At 39.0% G+C, this 19628-nt stretch overlaps 1 protein-coding gene across 2 annotated transcripts in view; it reads right to left on the minus strand.

Annotated features, from left to right (window-relative positions):
• Window positions 1-19628, minus strand: part of dysf (dysferlin, limb girdle muscular dystrophy 2B (autosomal recessive)) — a 92579-nt gene that overhangs the window by 55749 nt on the left and 17202 nt on the right. The window contains exons 4-28 of one of the 2 annotated variants that reach the window (XM_066680370.1): window positions 18294-18399; window positions 15067-15187; window positions 13903-14120; window positions 12693-12821; window positions 12540-12602; window positions 12405-12455; window positions 12188-12218; window positions 10979-11094; window positions 10689-10815; window positions 10496-10599; window positions 9413-9481; window positions 9285-9328; window positions 9072-9154; window positions 7310-7342; window positions 5952-6067; window positions 5550-5663; window positions 5273-5450; window positions 4050-4174; window positions 3821-3927; window positions 2717-2912; window positions 2078-2224; window positions 1781-1912; window positions 1272-1438; window positions 595-709; window positions 248-353 (exon numbers count right to left, since the gene is read on the minus strand). In XM_066680370.1, the coding sequence (XP_066536467.1) occupies window positions 248-353; window positions 595-709; window positions 1272-1438; window positions 1781-1912; window positions 2078-2224; window positions 2717-2912; window positions 3821-3927; window positions 4050-4174; window positions 5273-5450; window positions 5550-5663; window positions 5952-6067; window positions 7310-7342; window positions 9072-9154; window positions 9285-9328; window positions 9413-9481; window positions 10496-10599; window positions 10689-10815; window positions 10979-11094; window positions 12188-12218; window positions 12405-12455; window positions 12540-12602; window positions 12693-12821; window positions 13903-14120; window positions 15067-15187; window positions 18294-18399 (2798 nt within the window). The remainder of the gene's footprint in view (window positions 1-247; window positions 354-594; window positions 710-1271; window positions 1439-1780; window positions 1913-2077; window positions 2225-2716; window positions 2913-3820; window positions 3928-4049; window positions 4175-5272; window positions 5451-5549; window positions 5664-5951; window positions 6068-7309; window positions 7343-9071; window positions 9155-9284; window positions 9329-9412; window positions 9482-10495; window positions 10600-10688; window positions 10816-10978; window positions 11095-12187; window positions 12219-12404; window positions 12456-12539; window positions 12603-12692; window positions 12822-13902; window positions 14121-15066; window positions 15188-18293; window positions 18400-19628) is intronic. The other variant, XM_066680369.1, reaches the window with a different exon arrangement.

The raw sequence follows: 19628 nt of genomic DNA on the forward strand, positions 1-19628 counted from the left end.
GGATTAAAGAAAACCTGCTGTTCCTTCAAAAGCAAAATGTAACTAGGCAAAAAAATGAATAAACAAAAAAACATTATTACTGTCTTACACCCTTAAAAATAAATAAATAGTAAAGTTCACCAGAAAACTCCAAAAGCTGTGCACATCAATCTACACCTCAATAAATCTGGAAATCCACAGACAATGCTACAACCACAAACACATATTCATATTACATTCAACCACAGCTTCTGAAAAGTTCCCATACCCTGATCATCCACTGCCCGCTTCAGATCTTCACTCCATTCCGGATCTTCCCATACCCAGCCAGGAGGACACTCAATGTCATCTTTGGGAACTGCTTTTTCTCCGTTCTGCTCCCCGGTGGACAAAAGGAAAACAACAAGAAGATCCCCACTCATGATTTATGCTGTGCTTAAAGGAGATTATCCTGGCTCTTTAATTTAATAGTTTTTTCCTAATCGTACACTGAAGCACATCCAGGCTGTACTTTCATTTGTACGGCAGCATTCTATCACATATTAAGATTGTATGATAGAATTGAGCATTAAGATGATGATGGTTATTTTTATTTGAAGTAATTAATATACAAACCACATCTGTGTATCCCTCAGACATGCCAATCCACTGTCCTCCCGGAAGCCGCATCTGATTTTCAAACACTTCTTCTACAAAGGTCATGTGGCCAGCATCCACATCATACAGCAAGCTGGGTAATATGACAACAAGAAACAAACAAAAATGGTCAGTAAAGCTTAGTTCTGATGCAGAGTATGCAGTTCAGGAAGATATTACGCTTGCCATTAAAACATATGAGGTAGCACGGTGGCGCAGCATGTAGTGTCGCAGTTAGCAGCTCCAGGGATCTGGAGGTTGTGGGGTTAAGTCCCGCTCTGGGTGCTCCAGTTTCCTCCCACAGTTCAGAAACACACGTTGGTAGGTGGATTGACGACTCAAAAGTATCAGTAGGTGTGAGAGTGTGAGTGAATGTGTGAGTGTATGTGTCGCCCTGTGAAGGACTGCCGCCCCCTGCAAGGTGTGATCCCGCATTGAGCCCAATAATTCCGGGTAGGTTCCGGACCCACCACGTCGTTACAGATAACAAAAGAATGGAAACATAACCATTCCTGTATTCAATAGTATACAGGCAAAATCAATGAACAAATATACAGTAAACTAGCTAGTTGGGGGTTTATATTAAATTTAACTAAATGTAAAAGCTATGAATGCTGATCACCAGCATATTAGCGAGGACTTGGGGTGAGACTCACGTTTTCTCTGGGCTGATGTACCACTCTCCAGCCCAATTCCAGCCTGGAGAAGGTTTGAAGCTTTCTTTAGACAGCTTCACCCGGCCAGTCACGTCACTGAATTTGGGGTAGGTCAGTCCTGTGGTGCCCCAGCTCCCCACCAGAGCCAGCTTAGTCTGGTTCTCATACTGCAGGAAGAAAACTGGCAGATCACAATGGAGCCAGTGACAGAACAACAGAGCTCGGCCATTTATCACACACCACAAGCCTGTGTGATATCATAAGAAAAACTGTACATTACGTACTATCAGCTAAAATGGTTGTAGCTATTAACCCCTTACGTTCTAGATTTGTTGTTCCATTGCTTATCGTAAGATTTATTATTCATTACTTTCAATATTTAATTTGGCATATACTGTGAAATTACTACGTCAGTAAAATGTATAACAGTGAAGAACTGAAATATGCACCCACTTTAACAAAACAGTACAATTTGGAATGATGTATAAAGTATACATAAAATTGCTCACCGTCTCAGCGAACACAGACAGCTTGCCCTCTGAGAACTGGTTGAAGTGCTTGACATCAGCAGCCAGACCAAACCAAACCTTTAAGCGAATCTGTGCTGGGATCCGAGCATCATCGACGCCGCCCTGAGGACACTGAACAAACACAGCCACTAAGAGACATTAAGTTAGCTCTAAGTAACTCTAAATGTTAAATTTGAGTTAAAACTATGCTAAATTCTAAATGCTGCATCATTTTTGCAAAAAATCTCGCTATCATCCTGTGAATATGAAATATTTTCACAACCCAAGCAGACATACCTTCATGAAGACAGTCTGGAGCTGGCCACAGTGCTTGCCACAGTATCCCTGAGAGAACAGCACCTCGTGGGATGGGATTCTATAATATGCCACACGTCTGTCCCCCTGAAGCATCCAGATCACGATGTCTGGCAGACTGTTCTGGGGCTGAAAGAGGAACAGAAATATACAATCAGGACTAAAAGAGGAACAGAAGGCAGTCAGAAGCACAGAGAAAGACAAAGCTGGTTTGCTATATTCTAACACCAAGTTATAATTGTGCAGGTTTATTGATATCAAAATGAAAATTCTAGTATTGTGACAATCTTGGTTCACTCTATAAGCTGCAGCAGGACATAAAATGTTTATAATATCCAGATGGAAAAGTGGAATTGCTGAAAAATTAAGCACAGAGCCCTCTGCAGTTTCAGTGCTTCCATAAAAAGAGGCAGAAGATATGAATTCAACAGTTGCTTCAGTCTGATGTAATTGCAGTCCAATTATTAAGAGCTAATGCCAAACACACTCCCATCAATAATGCAGTTACACTTGTCTTTTGGAGGCATATGCAGATAACTTCCAGATACAGGAAGCGTTTTAAAGCCAAGTGAATGAGGGCCATAGATGTATATCATGCCCAAGTGCTTGTGCTTCGCTGACCTCTTCTGCAAGTGATCTCAGTCTCTGGGCCCAGTCTTCCGCCTGCTCCAGCACTGAGCTCAGCTCTGTCTCCGGCCCGTGCTTCAGTGCCTGAGCCGCCTGCTCAATCTGCTTCAAGTTTATCATCCGCAGACGACGCAGAGATTTATCCAGAGGAGTCACACATGACCAGCTGCCCAGTTCAGGCAGCTCCTCACTTCAACACACAAATCAACACACACTCAAACTTACTCACCATTATATATCATTTGTTTCTTTCTGCATGCTGTGAGTTTCCTGTTATTGCTGATTATTTAACTGCAAATCAAGCATTTTTCAGCTTAAATGTTACTCTTATTTTCCATGCTCTTCTACAGGACTAGAAATTGATTAGTCATATTGACATACACTAAAATCAAAACACTGAATGGCAAACTGTCTGTGAAATATACATTTTCTCATTTTACGACTAGACTTTTAAAGATGCTGTTTAATTGGGATTATTTTTTTTTTTTATTAAAAGCCCGGGTTCCCATTCATTAAATAAATTTTGATAAATAAATATTAATGGAAAAAAAATGCTAAATAAATCGTGTTTCCATCCACTAAACGTTTGCTAATAAAGTTCAGATGTTGTAGGCTCCTGTGATAAGGGCAGCATCACAACAGTTGTACAGTTGTTTATATCAAAAACATGCTTTATATCAAAAAGCTTGATTTAATATTTACTTGTAGGAGCTTGTATGACGTTTCTGTTGAACAGAACTTGTTATTAATATTTTGATAGAAAAGTAAATAAATGCTATGTGGTCTCTGAATATTGAACCGTGCTAAATATGTGCAAAATCATCTACACATGCACTCCTAAAGCGTTGATAGGAGAGATGGAGAAAAAGCCTGAAGAATCTTGCAGTCCATGGCTTTTCGATATATTAACTTTTCCACCTCGTCAGAGCATAAAATTCTTTTTGCGATGTTTGGGTGTTTTTGCAAAATTTGGGCCTTTTCCAATCATTGGAATTTTTTTTTTTTTTTTTAATGCACATATTCATAATTCACAAAAGCTCAGTGGATGGAAAAAAGGTGTAACTAATTGATTTGTCCAAATTTAATAGCTGAGAATACCTGCAGTCAGCGATAACATCATCAAGCATTTGCACTACTTTCTGCTCCAGGTCATCTTGGTCACCTCCAGATTGGAGCTCTAACTGCACCAGCTTCAGGTTAGACTCCTAACAGAGACAAGACAAGTCCCAATATATAAACAAGTATTTAAGCTCCAGAAAAGTCAACAATGAGGTAATGTAGTAATCAGTTCTCCATATAATGTTACAGTACTTGGCTTGTCTCTCACCAGGTGGTCCACGATGCTGAGCAGCATGTTGAGGGCTTCTATACGTGGGCTAATATCCTCCCACTCTGACGACAAAACCACCACAGGCTTCACATTGCCCCAGGGCAGGTAGTAGTAGTGACAACCTATAGTCATGAGAGACATTAGTAATGGTCAGCATGAACAACTGTTGTTGAGACTGACACTATAACCAAATCAGATCCCTACTCCCTCATAAATGTTGTACTAGTTTTGTGCCACACCCTTCTGCTACAAATAAATGCGCGACTGAACATGAGGGAATGAACAGGGATTGAGAAAACTGTCATCATGCATTTTAAATGACTGTAAAATAATAGGATTTTTTATTTTAACCTATTGTTTACCCAACATCTGAGAGAGATGGCTGTTGTTATTATTACTTTGTCTTTAAACAGTCCCCTATTTTTTGTTTATACTGTGTTCAGCCACAACCAGTAACTCTCAGTCTCTGTATAGCTACATAACCAGTGTTTTAAGGAAACCCGAGAGTGTAAAAATGTTCTTAGTTTTTACTACAAATCATCAACAGTTGTTTTTCTCTCTTATGACCACAGTGATGTTTACTTATATTCTAAGACTGGACATTATTGTCATTCACATGAGCTTCAAGTGAAACATCCCCCTTTCCTCACACAAACTCTTCTCTCTGCTAAGGTCTGGCAGAAGGAACTGCAGCATCTGGACTATCAAAGCCAGACTCTGCAACAGCTTTTTCCCCTGGGCCATCAGACTCTCAGACGCTCAGAACTGACACTCACACAAAGCTTTAATTAACACATCCTCACCCTACCCTACATTTTCTACTGTTTCTGCTCTTTTGTCTGCCTCAGTAACTGCTGACTTTGTGCATATTACAAGATGACTTGCATAATTTGCTTTAATATATTAGATATCTTTACACGTTTATCTAGAACATAGATTCAGAACTGGACAATGTGTCAGTGCTGCTCTGTCCTGTTTTTCTTTTGTGCCTTGTCCTTTACTATTTATCCTTTATCATACGTACTGTATGGTTTTCTGCTCTTTCACAAGCACGTTTGCTTCACCACTGTCTCGCTCACTGTGAATACTATACAGCTGCAATGTCATCAACTAAGCCTCTTGACTTGATTTGCTTTTTATATTTGCCATCCTCTCCTGCAGCTTCCTCAATTCAAAGTTGCAGTAAAAGATAAAGAACACAGGGTGGTGCTGTTTCTCACCGTCAAACACAGCTCTGCTGTACTGAGTGGTAGAGGCCAGGGGCAGGCAGGTGCAATCAAACTTGTTGCCATAGTTACCGATGCTGACCTCAAACTGAATAGCGTCATCCACGTCTTGAAGGAGAGTAGCAGAGTAGAAAGCAGCAAACAAACAGAACTTCCTCTTCCGCATGAACTTCTGCAAGAAAATGTGAGAAAATAGTATTTTGACACATGACCATTTTTAACAAGCTCCCAAATCTGAGAGAAATATCTTTAGACAATTACATGTTCTCACCTCCACCACCAACAGGTCGTCAGTCTGAATATCTTCCACCTTCTGTTCCAACCGGTCACACAGCTTAGTGTTCAACTCCAACAGCACACGGCCGCGATATGCTACACCTTCTCCCTAAACCAACAGAACACACACAAAAACTCATGTTTCAGAAGTAACAAAGACTCCATGATAGGGTTAAAGCCAAAAGAATTTACATATTAAACTTATCTGCATATCCTGACATGATTACACAGATCTCATATCACTGTATGATTCTAAAATCTATCTACACACTTTTATTTTAACTGCCTTTGTTATTGTTTTTAATTATTTTATTATATTATTAAGCATTATTTTTTAGAAAACCCTGCTCAACTAAATTGTAATTCCTGAATGTTTCAGTTTTACACAATCGCTTACCTTGCCGAGGTTGAGAGCTTCGTATGGGTCAGAGAAGGCGCTGAATTCTCTAAGACTTCCATACATGTTAACATAACAGGGGCCAAAGGTTGGGAGGAATCCCAGGCTGTCATCAACTGAGGGAGAAATTGTAATACGAAATGACCATAAATATTGAAAATGACCTCAGATTTCTTGGGCTTGCATTACGCTGTCATTAATGAAACATTTTCTTGAAGTGTTAAATTGTATGGAGCTAAATTAATGACATAAGTATTTGAATCTGATTTTTCAATATTTGAATTATATTTGTCTGAAGTTTTTATATTATTTCAGTTATATTTGTCTGAATAGTTTATATCTGAATTATTTTTGAATGGAATTTGATACCATAGGGTGGCACAGCAGGTAGTGTCACAGTCACACAGACACACCGCGACCATGAACTGGATAAGCGGTTACAGATAATGAATAAATGAGTATGAATGAATTTGATACCATAATACCTAGGGCTCAGGGCAGGATTTGGGATGGTGAAAGACTGCTCTGTGATTGGTGGCCTTGAGAAGAGGGCACTGTTAATGCTGCGATCAATCTCTCTGTGGGAGTTTAATTTTCCTTGACCTCTGGCCTAGATTTGTATTTTTGCAATCTGAATTTTTTATCGCGCAGCAGGTAGTGTTGCAGTCACACAGCTCCAGATGACCTGGAGGTTGTGGGCTCGATTCCCGCTCCGGGTGACTGTCTGTGAGGAGTTTGGTGTGTTCTCCCTGTGTCGGCGTGGGTTTCCTCCGGGTGCTCCGGTTTCCTCCCACAGTCCAAAAACACACGTTGGTAGGTGGATTTGCGACTGAAAAGTGTCCATAGGTGTGAGTGTGTGAGTGAATGTGTGTGTGTCTGTGTTGCCGTGTGAAGGACTGGCGCCCCCTCCAGGGTGTATTCCTGCCTTGCGCCCAATGATTCCAGGTAGGCTCTGGACCCACCGCAACCCTGAACTGGATAAGCGCTTACAGATAATGAATGAATGAATTTATGGGTCTGTATTTTTTTAAATCAGATTTTTTTTTACTCTGAATTTTATGTTTTAATCTGAATAATTCACCTCCTTTGATAAATAAAGTTTATCAAATGCAAACAAAAATCATTCAAATATAAATTATTCAGACAAATATAATTTAAATATTGAAAATTCAGATTCAGATACCCATGTCATTGATTTAGCTCCATACAATTGGCTACAACAACAGAGACACCATTTATCTTAGAATATCTAGGACTGCGCTATAGTATCTAAGTGGATTTCAAAGAGAGATTCAGTATATGTCTATGCCTATTTAAAGTGACTTGTCAGACAGATACAGTATGAGAGAGAGACATACGGGTGCTTTGGGTGGTCCTGGAGGGCAACTCATCTGAATGCGTAGAGAAATAAAGGGTAGTTTTAAGAATCAACAACTAACGCGTATGACAGCATGCTCACTCTTGCTCCAGAGCTGGACCTCCACACAGTTAGTCAGTCCATGCAGCACAGCAAGGGTGAGCGCAATCAGTAACACAGCTGTATGTAAAAAAAAACACTACTGACACAATGAAAGTGCCGAGGTATAAAGCACAGCTGGAGTAAGCATAATGTATCTACTACTATTGGAAAACCTATACCGGACTAAGCATTAACTGGTAATAACGGGAGAGAGAAGTTTGCAGATAAGTGTTAGTTCCAGCCCATGCCAAAAACCACATAACACAGGTTAAATGATCCTCGTACAGCATATCCATTACAGAGTCTGCTGTTATGCTAGGCACGTTCTTATACTAGGAAAGACAAAGCTGAACGTACTACTAACCTACCTGCCATTAAACAAAGTGCTAGTGCAGCAGATTCAGAGTCACTCTCAATAAGGTCTCATACTACCCACCACAACAGTACAACAGAGCCATGAGTACACAGATATTACTAGTGCAACCAACATAATAAGAATACTGATTAATAAGAGTAAACATGCAATAATCCTAATACTCATGGACCACAATCTATACAGAAATTATAGGGAACAATTTCATGAAGTAAATGCAATACAAAAACAAATAATAATAAAAAGACTGTTGTGATGTGTATGGGGTAGTGCTGCATGGAAGACTGATGCCTCCAAGCAGCAGACTGGGGTTTGATTCCCCTGCCAGGGAACAAACTGTGTAACATCTTTAAGAGTCTTCATGTCAGACCCTCGAGACTTCATTCTCCTCTGTAACATGATTAAATACATCCTGGATAAGTGTATCTCCCAAAATGGCATACATGAAAATCATGTTCAAATTTCAGTCAGGGGCGGCACGGTGGCGCAGCAGGTAGTGTCGCAGTCACACAGCTCTAGGGACCTGGAGGTTGTGGGTTTGATTCCCGCTCCGGGTGACTGTCTGTGAGGAGTTGGTGTGTTCTCCCTGTGTCCGTGTGGGTTTCCTCCGGGTGCTCCGGTTTGCTCCCACAGTCCAAAAACACACGTTGGTAGGTGGATTGGTGACTCAAAAGTATCCGTAGGTGTGAGTGAATGTGTGTGTGTTGCCCTGTAAAGGACAGGTGCCCCCTCCAGGGTGTATTCCCGCCTTGCGCCCAATGATTCCAGGTAGGCTCTGGACCCACCGTGACCCTGAACTGGATAAGCGCTTACATATAATGGATGGAAATTTCAGTCAGTTAATTCTATTCCGGGTAACAGGGCTGAACACTGTGTAGATAATATCAACTGCAATTTTTCTCAAAATACTGCGACTGGGAACGGATTTGTACTAAGGTCTATGCTTGCATTTTATTTGTTCATCTTATATATCTTTCTGGTTTAAAGCTTAAACACTAAAGAGGGTGTACCCTGGTCATACCCTGTTTCTGTATATATGATTAACATTGAAGTTTGTGGAAGGACCAATATTTGTTACTTTTGTAGGTGTGTAAAATGTTCTGATACTCCTCATGTTCTGTCATCATGGCTGTTGCTATGAACAGCCCTGCTGCTGCTGACAGTCAAAAATGAAGAACACAAACCACATACATGCAGCATCTCTACAAAATAAACAGATGCAAAAACACTAATTGGATTGAAGCATAAGTGATTTGTTGCACTCCATGAGATGCATATCACAGCTCACCATCAATCTCCCCTCCTGGAGCTGAGATCTTTGACATACACAAGTGTGAGGTGCCAATAACATCATTGTGACTGGCTCGATCCCTAAAAGGGATTAAAACAGCATGAAATGTATGATAATATAGATAATACAATACCACAGCACATAAACAGTGAGAGTATGAGAATACATGTGATATATTTATCTATATTTTTGGTTGAGTCTTAGACTGACCAATCTAAGATGCGTATCCTCATCTTCTCACACATAGATGGAAACTGCAGAGAGAAAAAATAACAATTAAAGCACTGGCAATATAAGTAATACACCAAAATAAAAGGCAGTTTTGTAGGTAGTCCTACCCTGATAGGAAGTGTCAGACTTTGGTTCCACTGTGGATTGGCATTCTTCTCCAGTATCTTACTGCACATCTTTGGAAATGCACACAATAGTCAACATCATCAGACTCATTCAAGATGATTCATATAAAGTCCTTAATGTTCAGGTCGTCTCTACTATTGGAAGTGATGTTCGTTATTTTACAATGCTGCAGTACTTTTCCACTGTAGAAACTTGACCTACAGGGGTTGGACAATGAAACTGAAACACCTGGTTTTAGACCACAATTATTGATTAGTATGGTGTAGGGCCTCCTTTTGCGGCCAATACAATTCATCTTGGGAATGACATATACAAGTCCTGCACAGAGGTGAGAGGGATTTTAAGCCATTCTTCTTGCAGGATAGTGGGCAGGTCACTACGTGATGCTGGTGGAGGAAAACGTTTCCTGACTCGCTCCTCCAAAACACCCCAAAGTGCCTCAATAATATTTAGATCTGGTGACTGTGCAGGCCATGGGAGATGTTCAACTTCACTTTCACATTCATCAAACCAATCTTTCACCAGTCTTGCTGTGTGTATTGGTGCATTGTCGTCCTGATACACGGCACCGCCTTCAGGATACAATGTTTGAACCATTGGATGCACATGTGCAATGTGCAATTAATGAAGATTGGCCACCAGGCTGCTCCAATTTAGCCATGAAACCTCCCACACTAAAATGACAGGTGTTTCAGTTTCATTTTCTAACCCCTGTATTTCATAATAATGTCCAACACTTCCACTTCCTCAGAACCAAAAAATATTATGCATTTTGCCTCCCAAAATCTCAAAATGTAATTTTGTGCAATATTTCTTATTCATTTATAAAATAAACAATTCATACAGACCTCTAAATAAAGTAGTAGGAGTGTTAAGGAAAATATTTAATTTTTTATTTTCTTTTTATTTTTTTTATTATGTACATTTTGTTCAAGGGATAAAAGTGAGAATCAGGTGGGCTAACAGAAGACGCTACTGTAATTCTTTGTGAACTATGGGCTTCCTGAACATGGAAAATGGAGGTCTAATATATCCTGGCAACATAAGTATACTTGCTATTGTACCGTTTTGCCTGCAAAGTTGACTTCGACTAATGGGTCCACCAAGTTTTTTCTGTTAGAGTCAAATCCCAGAAACTGCTTCATTCCATCCATAAAGGCATCATCCACTAATGGAAAAAAGGAGGAGAAAATGTCACGAACTACAGACTCTAACACAAACACAAAGGAAAACATGCATGCTGATGAAGGTACTCACTCTGAGGTAGGTCCTCTGCTCTGTAGACTTTCAGTGTGAATGTAGCTCCTCTGAGAGTAAGTCCTGCCGGCCTCAACAGATTGGCCTCTATGTCTTCCTTCTCCTGCACACCCTCCTTCTTGTCCATCTAACGCACAAACAGATTCAAATCAGAACTCTGATTTCTACAGCCGTAGCTATATGTCATAGTTTCTCAAAAGTATCTCAGAGACATAACATTTAGACACTTTATGGTGAGATATAGGAAAAGACATCAAAGCAAATTTTGATAAGCAAATACTCCTACTCACTGGTGGTTCATCACCTGCAGCCAGGACAAAAAGGCTGACTTTCAGGTAACCTCTGGCTCCAGCAGATAGGTCATCGGGGTCTGCTAACAACAGCCATTTCCTGAGAATGGCATGTCCTGTCACGTAAATCAAAATATGAATCAGCTCATAATTCACTGATAGTCACCGAGATTAGGGGAAACAGCCCTAAGCTACGCATAGACATATATAATTTTACAATTTAGGCTTATTATTCTGTTTTTAATAAACCTACTTATCACAAGATGTAATATACAGTAACGTTAATGAACTGTTATTTAATTAATTCTAAATCATTAGTAGCAACACGATTAAAAGATGTTTTTTTGTGTAGTATAACTCCATGAGGGACATCCAGTTGATAACATGGGCAGGCATCCTGTGCAGGAATTTGAGTATGTGTCTGCCAACATGCTCATGGATTTCAAGGAACTACAGATACGAAACCTGTGCTAGCATTTCTCCTGCGGTGTTGCTATCAGTGTGTGAAGAGTGGGAGAAGAGGGTTGCATTGACAATCCAACACAATGGGCAGCACTTTGAAAACATTTTACAAGTGGTCAGAAACTTGTAAATAACTCATTTACTTCCCAATAAGTTTGATGTGTCACATGACCGTCTTCCCATTGAAAAAACAAAAGTTGGATCCAAAATGGCGACTTCAAAATGGCCACCATGGTCACCACCATCTTGAAAAGTTTCCCCCCTCCCATATACTAATGTGCCACAAACAGGAAGTTAATATCACCAACCATTCCCATTTTATTAAGGTGTATCCATATAAATGGCCCACCCTGTACATCGTCTGGGTCTCGGCCCAGTTTTACGTTAATGCACAGCTCTGTGGACTCGCATGATTCATACATATTCTGATGGCTTTTCTAAACCTTTGTGAGTTCCACTTAACCATTGAACCTCATCTATGCATTTTAGTCCAGATACATTTATATGCATATTTGCAAAAATATAAATCAGCCTTAATATTTATATCATGCATATATAATGCCAGGCACCTCGCACTATAAGAGATTAGAACTCAAAACCTCATCATCAAATCATACAGTAATACTACTTTTGTTCTACTGTAGTAAATAACAAACTAAGAGAATCTGGGGTCTGCAGATTCAAACAAAAGCCTACATCCTGGGGTGGAAAGCAGGCCCAATCACAGCAGGTGTCTGCAGTACTCACTGTGTTCATTATACACCATGCCAACATCCAGCTGAGAACAGACAAGAAAAAAAAACAGTAAGCACTATTATTAGCACTGCATGAAACAGCGGGTATGTGTGTCCTACAAACCAAAGATTATTAGAGTCACAGACAGCAGTGAAAAGAAATATAGCAAAGACTTTTACAAGAAAATGAAAAGAGCTTAAACAAGTGAGTAAGAAAACAAACACATTACCTTAAACTCCCCAATGACAGAGTCTGTGCGTAGAGACTTGGAGTCAAATACCTTGGGAAAGATGCAATAATATGTTTTATCATGGTTTTACATGTATTTAATTTAAAGATTAAAAGGTGTCTATAGACCACTTACGGTTATAAATATTGGCTCATCAAAGAGATCAGATGGGGTCTCAAAGAAATTCAGAAAGAAAGTCTAGGGCAAAAAGAGAAGAAGAAAGTTAAAGTTCTATAATCTATATAACCAGGTTCAGAGCGGGGGAAAGTATAAATATCAGTTCTTTACCTCATCAAAGAATGGGTTATTGCCTTTTTTAATACGTGTTCTCTTTGTCTGGCCCCCTACAGTCACCTTGACGACAGGTTTTATGTTGACGCCAGGTAGCTGTCTTCCTTCAATGATTCGCACCCGTACCTGAAATTCCACAATGTTTCATGAGTCCTCAAGCAGTTCGAGCAAGTGGTCTCAAGTAACGCAAACTGTTGAAGAAATCAGGCCTTGTGATTACAGTTTGAGTTTAATATAAAAATGTCAGCCAGTTTCGCATAAAATAGTACTACTTCTTATGGCAGGAGCACTTTTATTCATATGTAAGTTATAACTGTATAAATGTATGATCATATTTTTGTTTTACATTTTTTGTGTGTGATAAATCTTTCCACTCTGGGTCTAAAAGGCCCATGTTTAAAGTAAGCATATATGAGCTGCTGAGTGTGTTATACTTCCATAACACACTCGGCTCAACCTCAGAATCTTCAGCTAAAGCTCTGTAAACCAAAGCTGGGCAAAGATTCAGAACTGAACGAGATAGAATTAAACCAACTACTAACACATTTAATTGTAAATGTAAGTGTTGGGGAGGTATAACACATTCATGTTCCATAGGAGTTATGTTATGATAGTGGCACTCTACAGTTTAAGAGAAGGCTAGTAACAGTTTTCCTGTGCTTTAACCTTATTAACTCAGTTCCTTACCTAACTGTAAGCCTTTTATACAATGTGATAGACATGTATACAATACCTAATATGGCTGAGGTAGTACAAAATCTGAAGAAGCATTTTACATTTGTTAAATTTAGCTAGGGAACATCTTATCACAACCTAAACTGTTTTAATCTAACTATAATGTGAATGTGAGCCCAACCATACTTTAGCTAGAGTGCAGGTGTCTAACATTTCTAGGGTCTTTTCTTTAGGACTGCAGTTTGACACTACCTCCAGATCCAGGAGAATTCATAATTATTGTGGCCACAAGAGGGCACTCATTCTGCCTTGTGTTAAACACTGAACAACATGCAGACTAGTCACTAAACCAAAACTGATATATTTACTTTACAGACACAGCACACATTCTACACTAGAACACATTTGCTATGGCCTCAGGATGGTGAAACTGCTGGAGAGCAGCACATGCTTAAAGAAACCTACACAAAGAGTTTTCAGGTATCTGCAGGCACAGGCGCACACACACACACACAAACACAAACACTTATACCTGGAGATCTTGGGGTTTGTTAGGAAGAGGAGCTTTGTTATGAAACTGTTTCTTCTTCTTTAGACCCTGGTTAAAGACTGGAGGGGCTTTTTTAGGTGGAGCAGTAGGGACCCCAGTCTCAGGGCCTTGAGGTCCTGGATCAGGCTCAGGCTCCTCTGCAACCTCCACCATCATCATGCTCTCAGTGTCCTCCTCACCCATAGTGTCCAAAGAGAAGACTGCACACAAGAAAAACACTCTGAATTATGGAAGTGGTCAACGTGTTTTTTGGACTATGGGAAGAAACGGAACCACTAGGGGGAAACCCATGCAGACACAGGGAGAACACACAAAACTCCTCATAGTGCTCATCATGTGCTCAAACCCACAGCCCTAGGACCCTAGGAGTTGTGTGACAGTGACACCACCTCTTTAGGCAAACTGAAATAGCTATAGGTATCTTACAGTTAGAAGTGTCAGAGAGGGAGCACGTATAAGCACATGCACTCAAATGTTTATATGTTCACCCTGTCGCAGTGAAGCAAGCAACAGTGTTTTTCTGTATTTTAGGGGACATAAACATTGTAATGCACTACTTGGTCTCAAACAGCCATCCTGAAATCTGTAAACCTTAAAGATGGGAGCCCCACCAGTTATACACTTGTCAGAGCTGGCTGTGCCTACTTGCAATAGTTAAGTTAAAAATGGACAATTGGAAGAGCCTTGTTTTCAGTTAATCAGCTTTTTATTAATCATTCAGTATTAATTTATACATGTATTAATATTGATTATGAATGTCTGCATGTGTGAATGTCATGCCAGTGGACTGCATGTTGATGTCTGCAACCTTCCAAGTAACATGAACTAACACTAATATTATATTCCTGCATGTGCATTCATACATGGACAGATACTGATTTCGAAAAGCCTCTCCACAATGTCTCCTTCATAAATATATCATCTAATGGATTTAATTGTTTCTTATCAATTGTTACGACATCAATCACTACACAATCCTCTTCCTACTTCTCTGATAATCCTTTCTTTGTTGACACAATATAGGTCTTCCTAAATACCCAAAAATCCTCACAAAGATGGAAGCTATTAGTCTGTAGCTTGCAATGGTTTGGAGATTTTAACTCTATGCTGCCCAGTAGCTGTGAAATTCTCTTGCTGAGTCATTACCGGTGACCGTGTCCAGTTCTACAGGAGTGCTGCTGTGCTGGGGCTCAGGCAGTGATGGAGGCTGAACGACTGGAACCATGCCCGGAGGAGGGATGTATGAAACTTGCAGAGTCACTGTGGCCTGAAAGAACACAGATAATAACACATCCTATTAGATTAAGCTACTAAATTAAGCTTTTGTGTATAATCGATCAGTTTCATTTATGTTTCCCCCTGCAACCTTAAAGCAATTATGAAGGGGCAATAAGAATCTGACCCCTTCATTAAGACTTAACCTGCTTATAGCAATATAAGACCATAGGTATCAAAAGTAAAAGGTAAAAGTGAGAATCCTTACTTGAGGAGAGGGAGAACTGAAAAAAGAAACAGTGACTTTTGTGTTTTGTTCACGTTGAACGACCTGAAAGCTCATGTTTATTTCAGTGTAAAATAAATGGCCTGAGAACTAAACTGCTCCTGTCTCCAGCAGCTTCCTTCCCAGTGTGGTATGGTCACAGCCAAAAACACACTTTCGAACACACATACGGGGACGTTTACCATTTTGAAAACGAAAGCCATATCTCAGGATTATCTTCCTCTTTACGTTATTACTTCACTGTGAAAAAGAAAATATAAAGCATACGGGACAATACTGTAGCAGTACGGATATCTATATTGACAATCTTATTTATATCAGACTTGAGTTCATGGAAGCGTGCAACCGCATTTTATTATGGGTCCTATTTTATTACGGAGTCCCTTTTCTACGTGGATATTATGTTTGAACATACATCAGTGTCTACTGTCTGTTTGCTCTTTGGATTCCAGACAATGAACAAGTATTGAGAGTTAAGAAGAATAAATATTGACAAACTCGTTTTCATTTTGATTTGTCTTTTTATAATAAATACATTTCTAAAATAGAATTGTATCTTAAATGTGCCCTCAAAAAGCAGCCAAATAAAGCTTTCTGGAAACTATGCTCATATACCAGCATCTCCAAGTAACATTTGTGAGGAAATTCCAGGAAGTTCCAGATGATTTTTCACAGCCTCAGTCTCTTTACGGGAGCTGTACTATATTATCTGAGAAGAAAATGTTTTTATTTATGTATTATTATTTATTTTATTTATTTTGTTGGGAAATTATAAGTTATATTTCCAGTTCACAAAGAAACGCACATGTAAATTAGCTCTGATTCACGTGCATCTTAAAATACATATTTAAAAATATGTACATGTCATTTTTTGGATTATTTTTTGATTGGTAGCAATGATGTTTTATTCCGTAGTTTATGTAAATGTTAGTACTCAACCCTAATACTCATGCCTATTTATCCCCAGAATTACATTATTGTGACATGTACGTTTGGGGTTGTCACTGTGGAATGGATGGGAAAAAATGGCCTCTGAGGTTGTTTTTGAACGGAGTGTCCCAGTGTGTCTGTAGTACCTGGCCACACACCACACTTTCCTGTAGTTATTTCCTTTGGTCAAACTATTCCAGAGAACACGGATGAAAAACAGCTAAGAGGGACAGCTCCACCTTCTCCTCTCTATCCTTCATCATGCAGTGGCAAGACAAAGACACACACGCACACACACTCACACAATGCCAGGAAGCGGCAGAGTCGCAGTCTTGGACTTTAGCTCAGTGTAAAATGGGGTAAGGGGAGGGAGAAGGCGGGCATCATTGGTCAAGTTTAGGTTTTACCAGTGTAACAGGAAGCTGGTGACATCTAATGAGATTCCATTAAAAAAAAACATAATATGCTAAAAAATAAATTAGATATATCATATATACCAAAATACAACTTATATTATTATATGCCTTAGGGCCTTGTGCACTACACTGCCCCGGCACTGGCTCAAAGAAAAATGTCAGTGGCCAGGCAGAAGGAGAGCCTGCTTCTACAGGCTTGAATTCTGGCAAGGCCTTATCCGTTAGGTCTAGAGAGTTTTGGGAAAGGAACACCCCTCTTAATAATTATAACGTAACCCAAGTGCATGAGTTTTATCATGATATAAAACTCAGGGATTTAAAGTTGAAGGCAGTGTCTTTATCAAGGTGAGTGAGGTAAACATATCGCAAAGTCTTATTTGTGGTAACGTGACATAAGCCAAATTTAGTCCCATACAAATGAAATCCAACAGTAGAAAACTGCACCAAAAATAAATGTAAAAATCTCTCAGAATAATGAAGGTCTTTTGGTCATTCTCTCTATAGCACTTCAGAGCATAGTCATTGTTAAATATACAGGTAATCATTAAGAACATAGTATGAAAATAACTGGACTGTGGCTTTAAAATATGACATTGTCTGCATATATTTGGTGTTTATGCAAATTGTAGTGCACAATTACATTTTATTGGTGGAGTTCTGTATAATGGAAAAAGACATAACACATGAAATATGGCATTAATATTTTCTTATTAAAAAATGAGTTCAACCTTCTGTGTATGTTAAACAAAATTAGTTTTGGAAGTAATAAAATACAAAATTTGGTCTGTGAGGATTCCATGTTTTGATTATGGATCCATTCCACCAAATATAACCTCAGTTCTTAAACAGAAATTATCCACTAAACTTATCAGACGTCTATACTATTAAATATTTTTAAAAATAGATAGAGGACGTGTCTCTTTCAATCTTTAAATATCACATGATAAGGTATGCCCAGGCTTTTATTTATATGACTTTGTTTTTGACTGTTCTCCTCAATGCCATAATAATTAGACTCTAGAGTTTCACCTGAAGGGGTATAAATACTCACTGATTAAGGAGATGGCACTTGTATCCGGCTTTGGGCGTTTCTCATCTCTTACATAAGCAATGATTAAGAGGGAAAAACCACACACACTGCTATTTTGGCATCACTCAGAGGAAACGAAGTGAGATTTATCACAGAGTGAGATACACATAATGAGAATAGACAGTGAAGTATTAAGTTGATCTTAAACAGATCTTTGTGTGTAACAGAGTGTGGTCTGTTTCTCCTTTTTTCTTTAAATGTTAACGTTTAGAAGACCAGTTACTACCTTCATTTTGTTACATTCCAGCTGCACTTAAAAGATTAATCCATGTGTAATTCATATGAAATTAATATGAATAAAAACATCACAAACGCAAACTCTGTTCTATTAAAAAAATTGTGTATTACACCATTAAGTCATTTTTAGATTGAATTAACAAATGTTTTTACAGTGAGGAAGAGTTGGAGGAAGAGAGAGAGACAGAGAGAGATTTACCCCAGTGTTATTCTTCTTGGTGTCAACTAAGGACACAGTGAAAGTAGCTGCAAGGTTCGGTGAATTGAGCACATCCCTTAATGAAACACGGCATTCTCCCAGGAACCTAAACAACACACACACACACACACACACACACACACACACACACACACACACACAAAAGATGAAACATTTTGAAGAACTGCAAAGTAAGGCATGGATCATACCCACACTCACACACATCATAAGCTCAGACATAGTGTATAAAACAGCAATAATAACAATAATAATAATGACTTCTGAATAATAATAATGACTAAGAAAATTGGTTATTTAACATAGAGTCAGCTAAAACTGTGTTTTCCACAGATTCATTTGCATTTGCTGTGAAAAACATGAGCCAGAATGCGCACACACACATACACACACTGTCTCAACATTCCTTCAGTCACTCTTTCCCCACTGAAACACTTCTGGAAATAACTCACTGACAAATGCTGCTCAGCTTTTAATGGTTACAGTGAGCCATGCATGGAGACAAGCTGGGTTTGTCTTCTTATATCCTTGTTTTGTGTGTGTGTGTGTGTGTGTGTGTCCCTTGTCTAAGTTCTTATGAGATATGCGTGTCAGTGGTCATAAGACACTGCAGCACTTTAATTTTAAAACAATCTTTTACACTAATTAGTTAAACACTAAAGTGAAGGTAAGAGAGACATGACAAACTCCAGTAAGTCACATCCTATGGGCATTCCCTTCCATTTATGTCAGTTTTCCTTCCCAATGCACTTCTCCACTCTCAAAACACAACAACAGATCCAAGACATCCTGAGTGACAATAAACATTCCACACAGATTCACACTGTTTACAACAGGGGCTTATTAATAATTATGGCTTTAAAAAACTCTCACAACAAGCGATGAACAGTTCAAATGTTGTTTATTTACTGTTTGATAATTCTCTCACAAAGTTGGGCACGTAATGTTGATCCGCAACCCATCTTTCTTTGCAAAGAGTGAGCCTTCGATGGAAGCTCCTTTTATACCCAATCATAAAAATATTCTTTGTTACAGTTTCACCTGTTTATTATGGAATATTTTAATATTTACATACATCTTAAATATTAAAAATATAACTTTCACTGTTATTTTGCCTCTGTCTTAACTTTTTTGGGCTGTGTTGCAGGCATAGAATTCAGAAATTCAGAATTTACTGAAAGTTTTTCAGTAAAAGACTGGACATCTTTTCTTTTTGCTTTTTCAGTTATAGAAAAAAAATGTAAAGGAAAACATCACACTGACTGGCTCTTTTGGCTCGGCTCTTCATAAAGAGCTGGCTCTTTCGGCTCCTAAATG

This window comes from Hoplias malabaricus, chromosome 9 (genome assembly GCF_029633855.1).
Source record: "Hoplias malabaricus isolate fHopMal1 chromosome 9, fHopMal1.hap1, whole genome shotgun sequence".
NCBI classification, from domain to species: domain Eukaryota; kingdom Metazoa; phylum Chordata; class Actinopteri; order Characiformes; family Erythrinidae; genus Hoplias; species Hoplias malabaricus.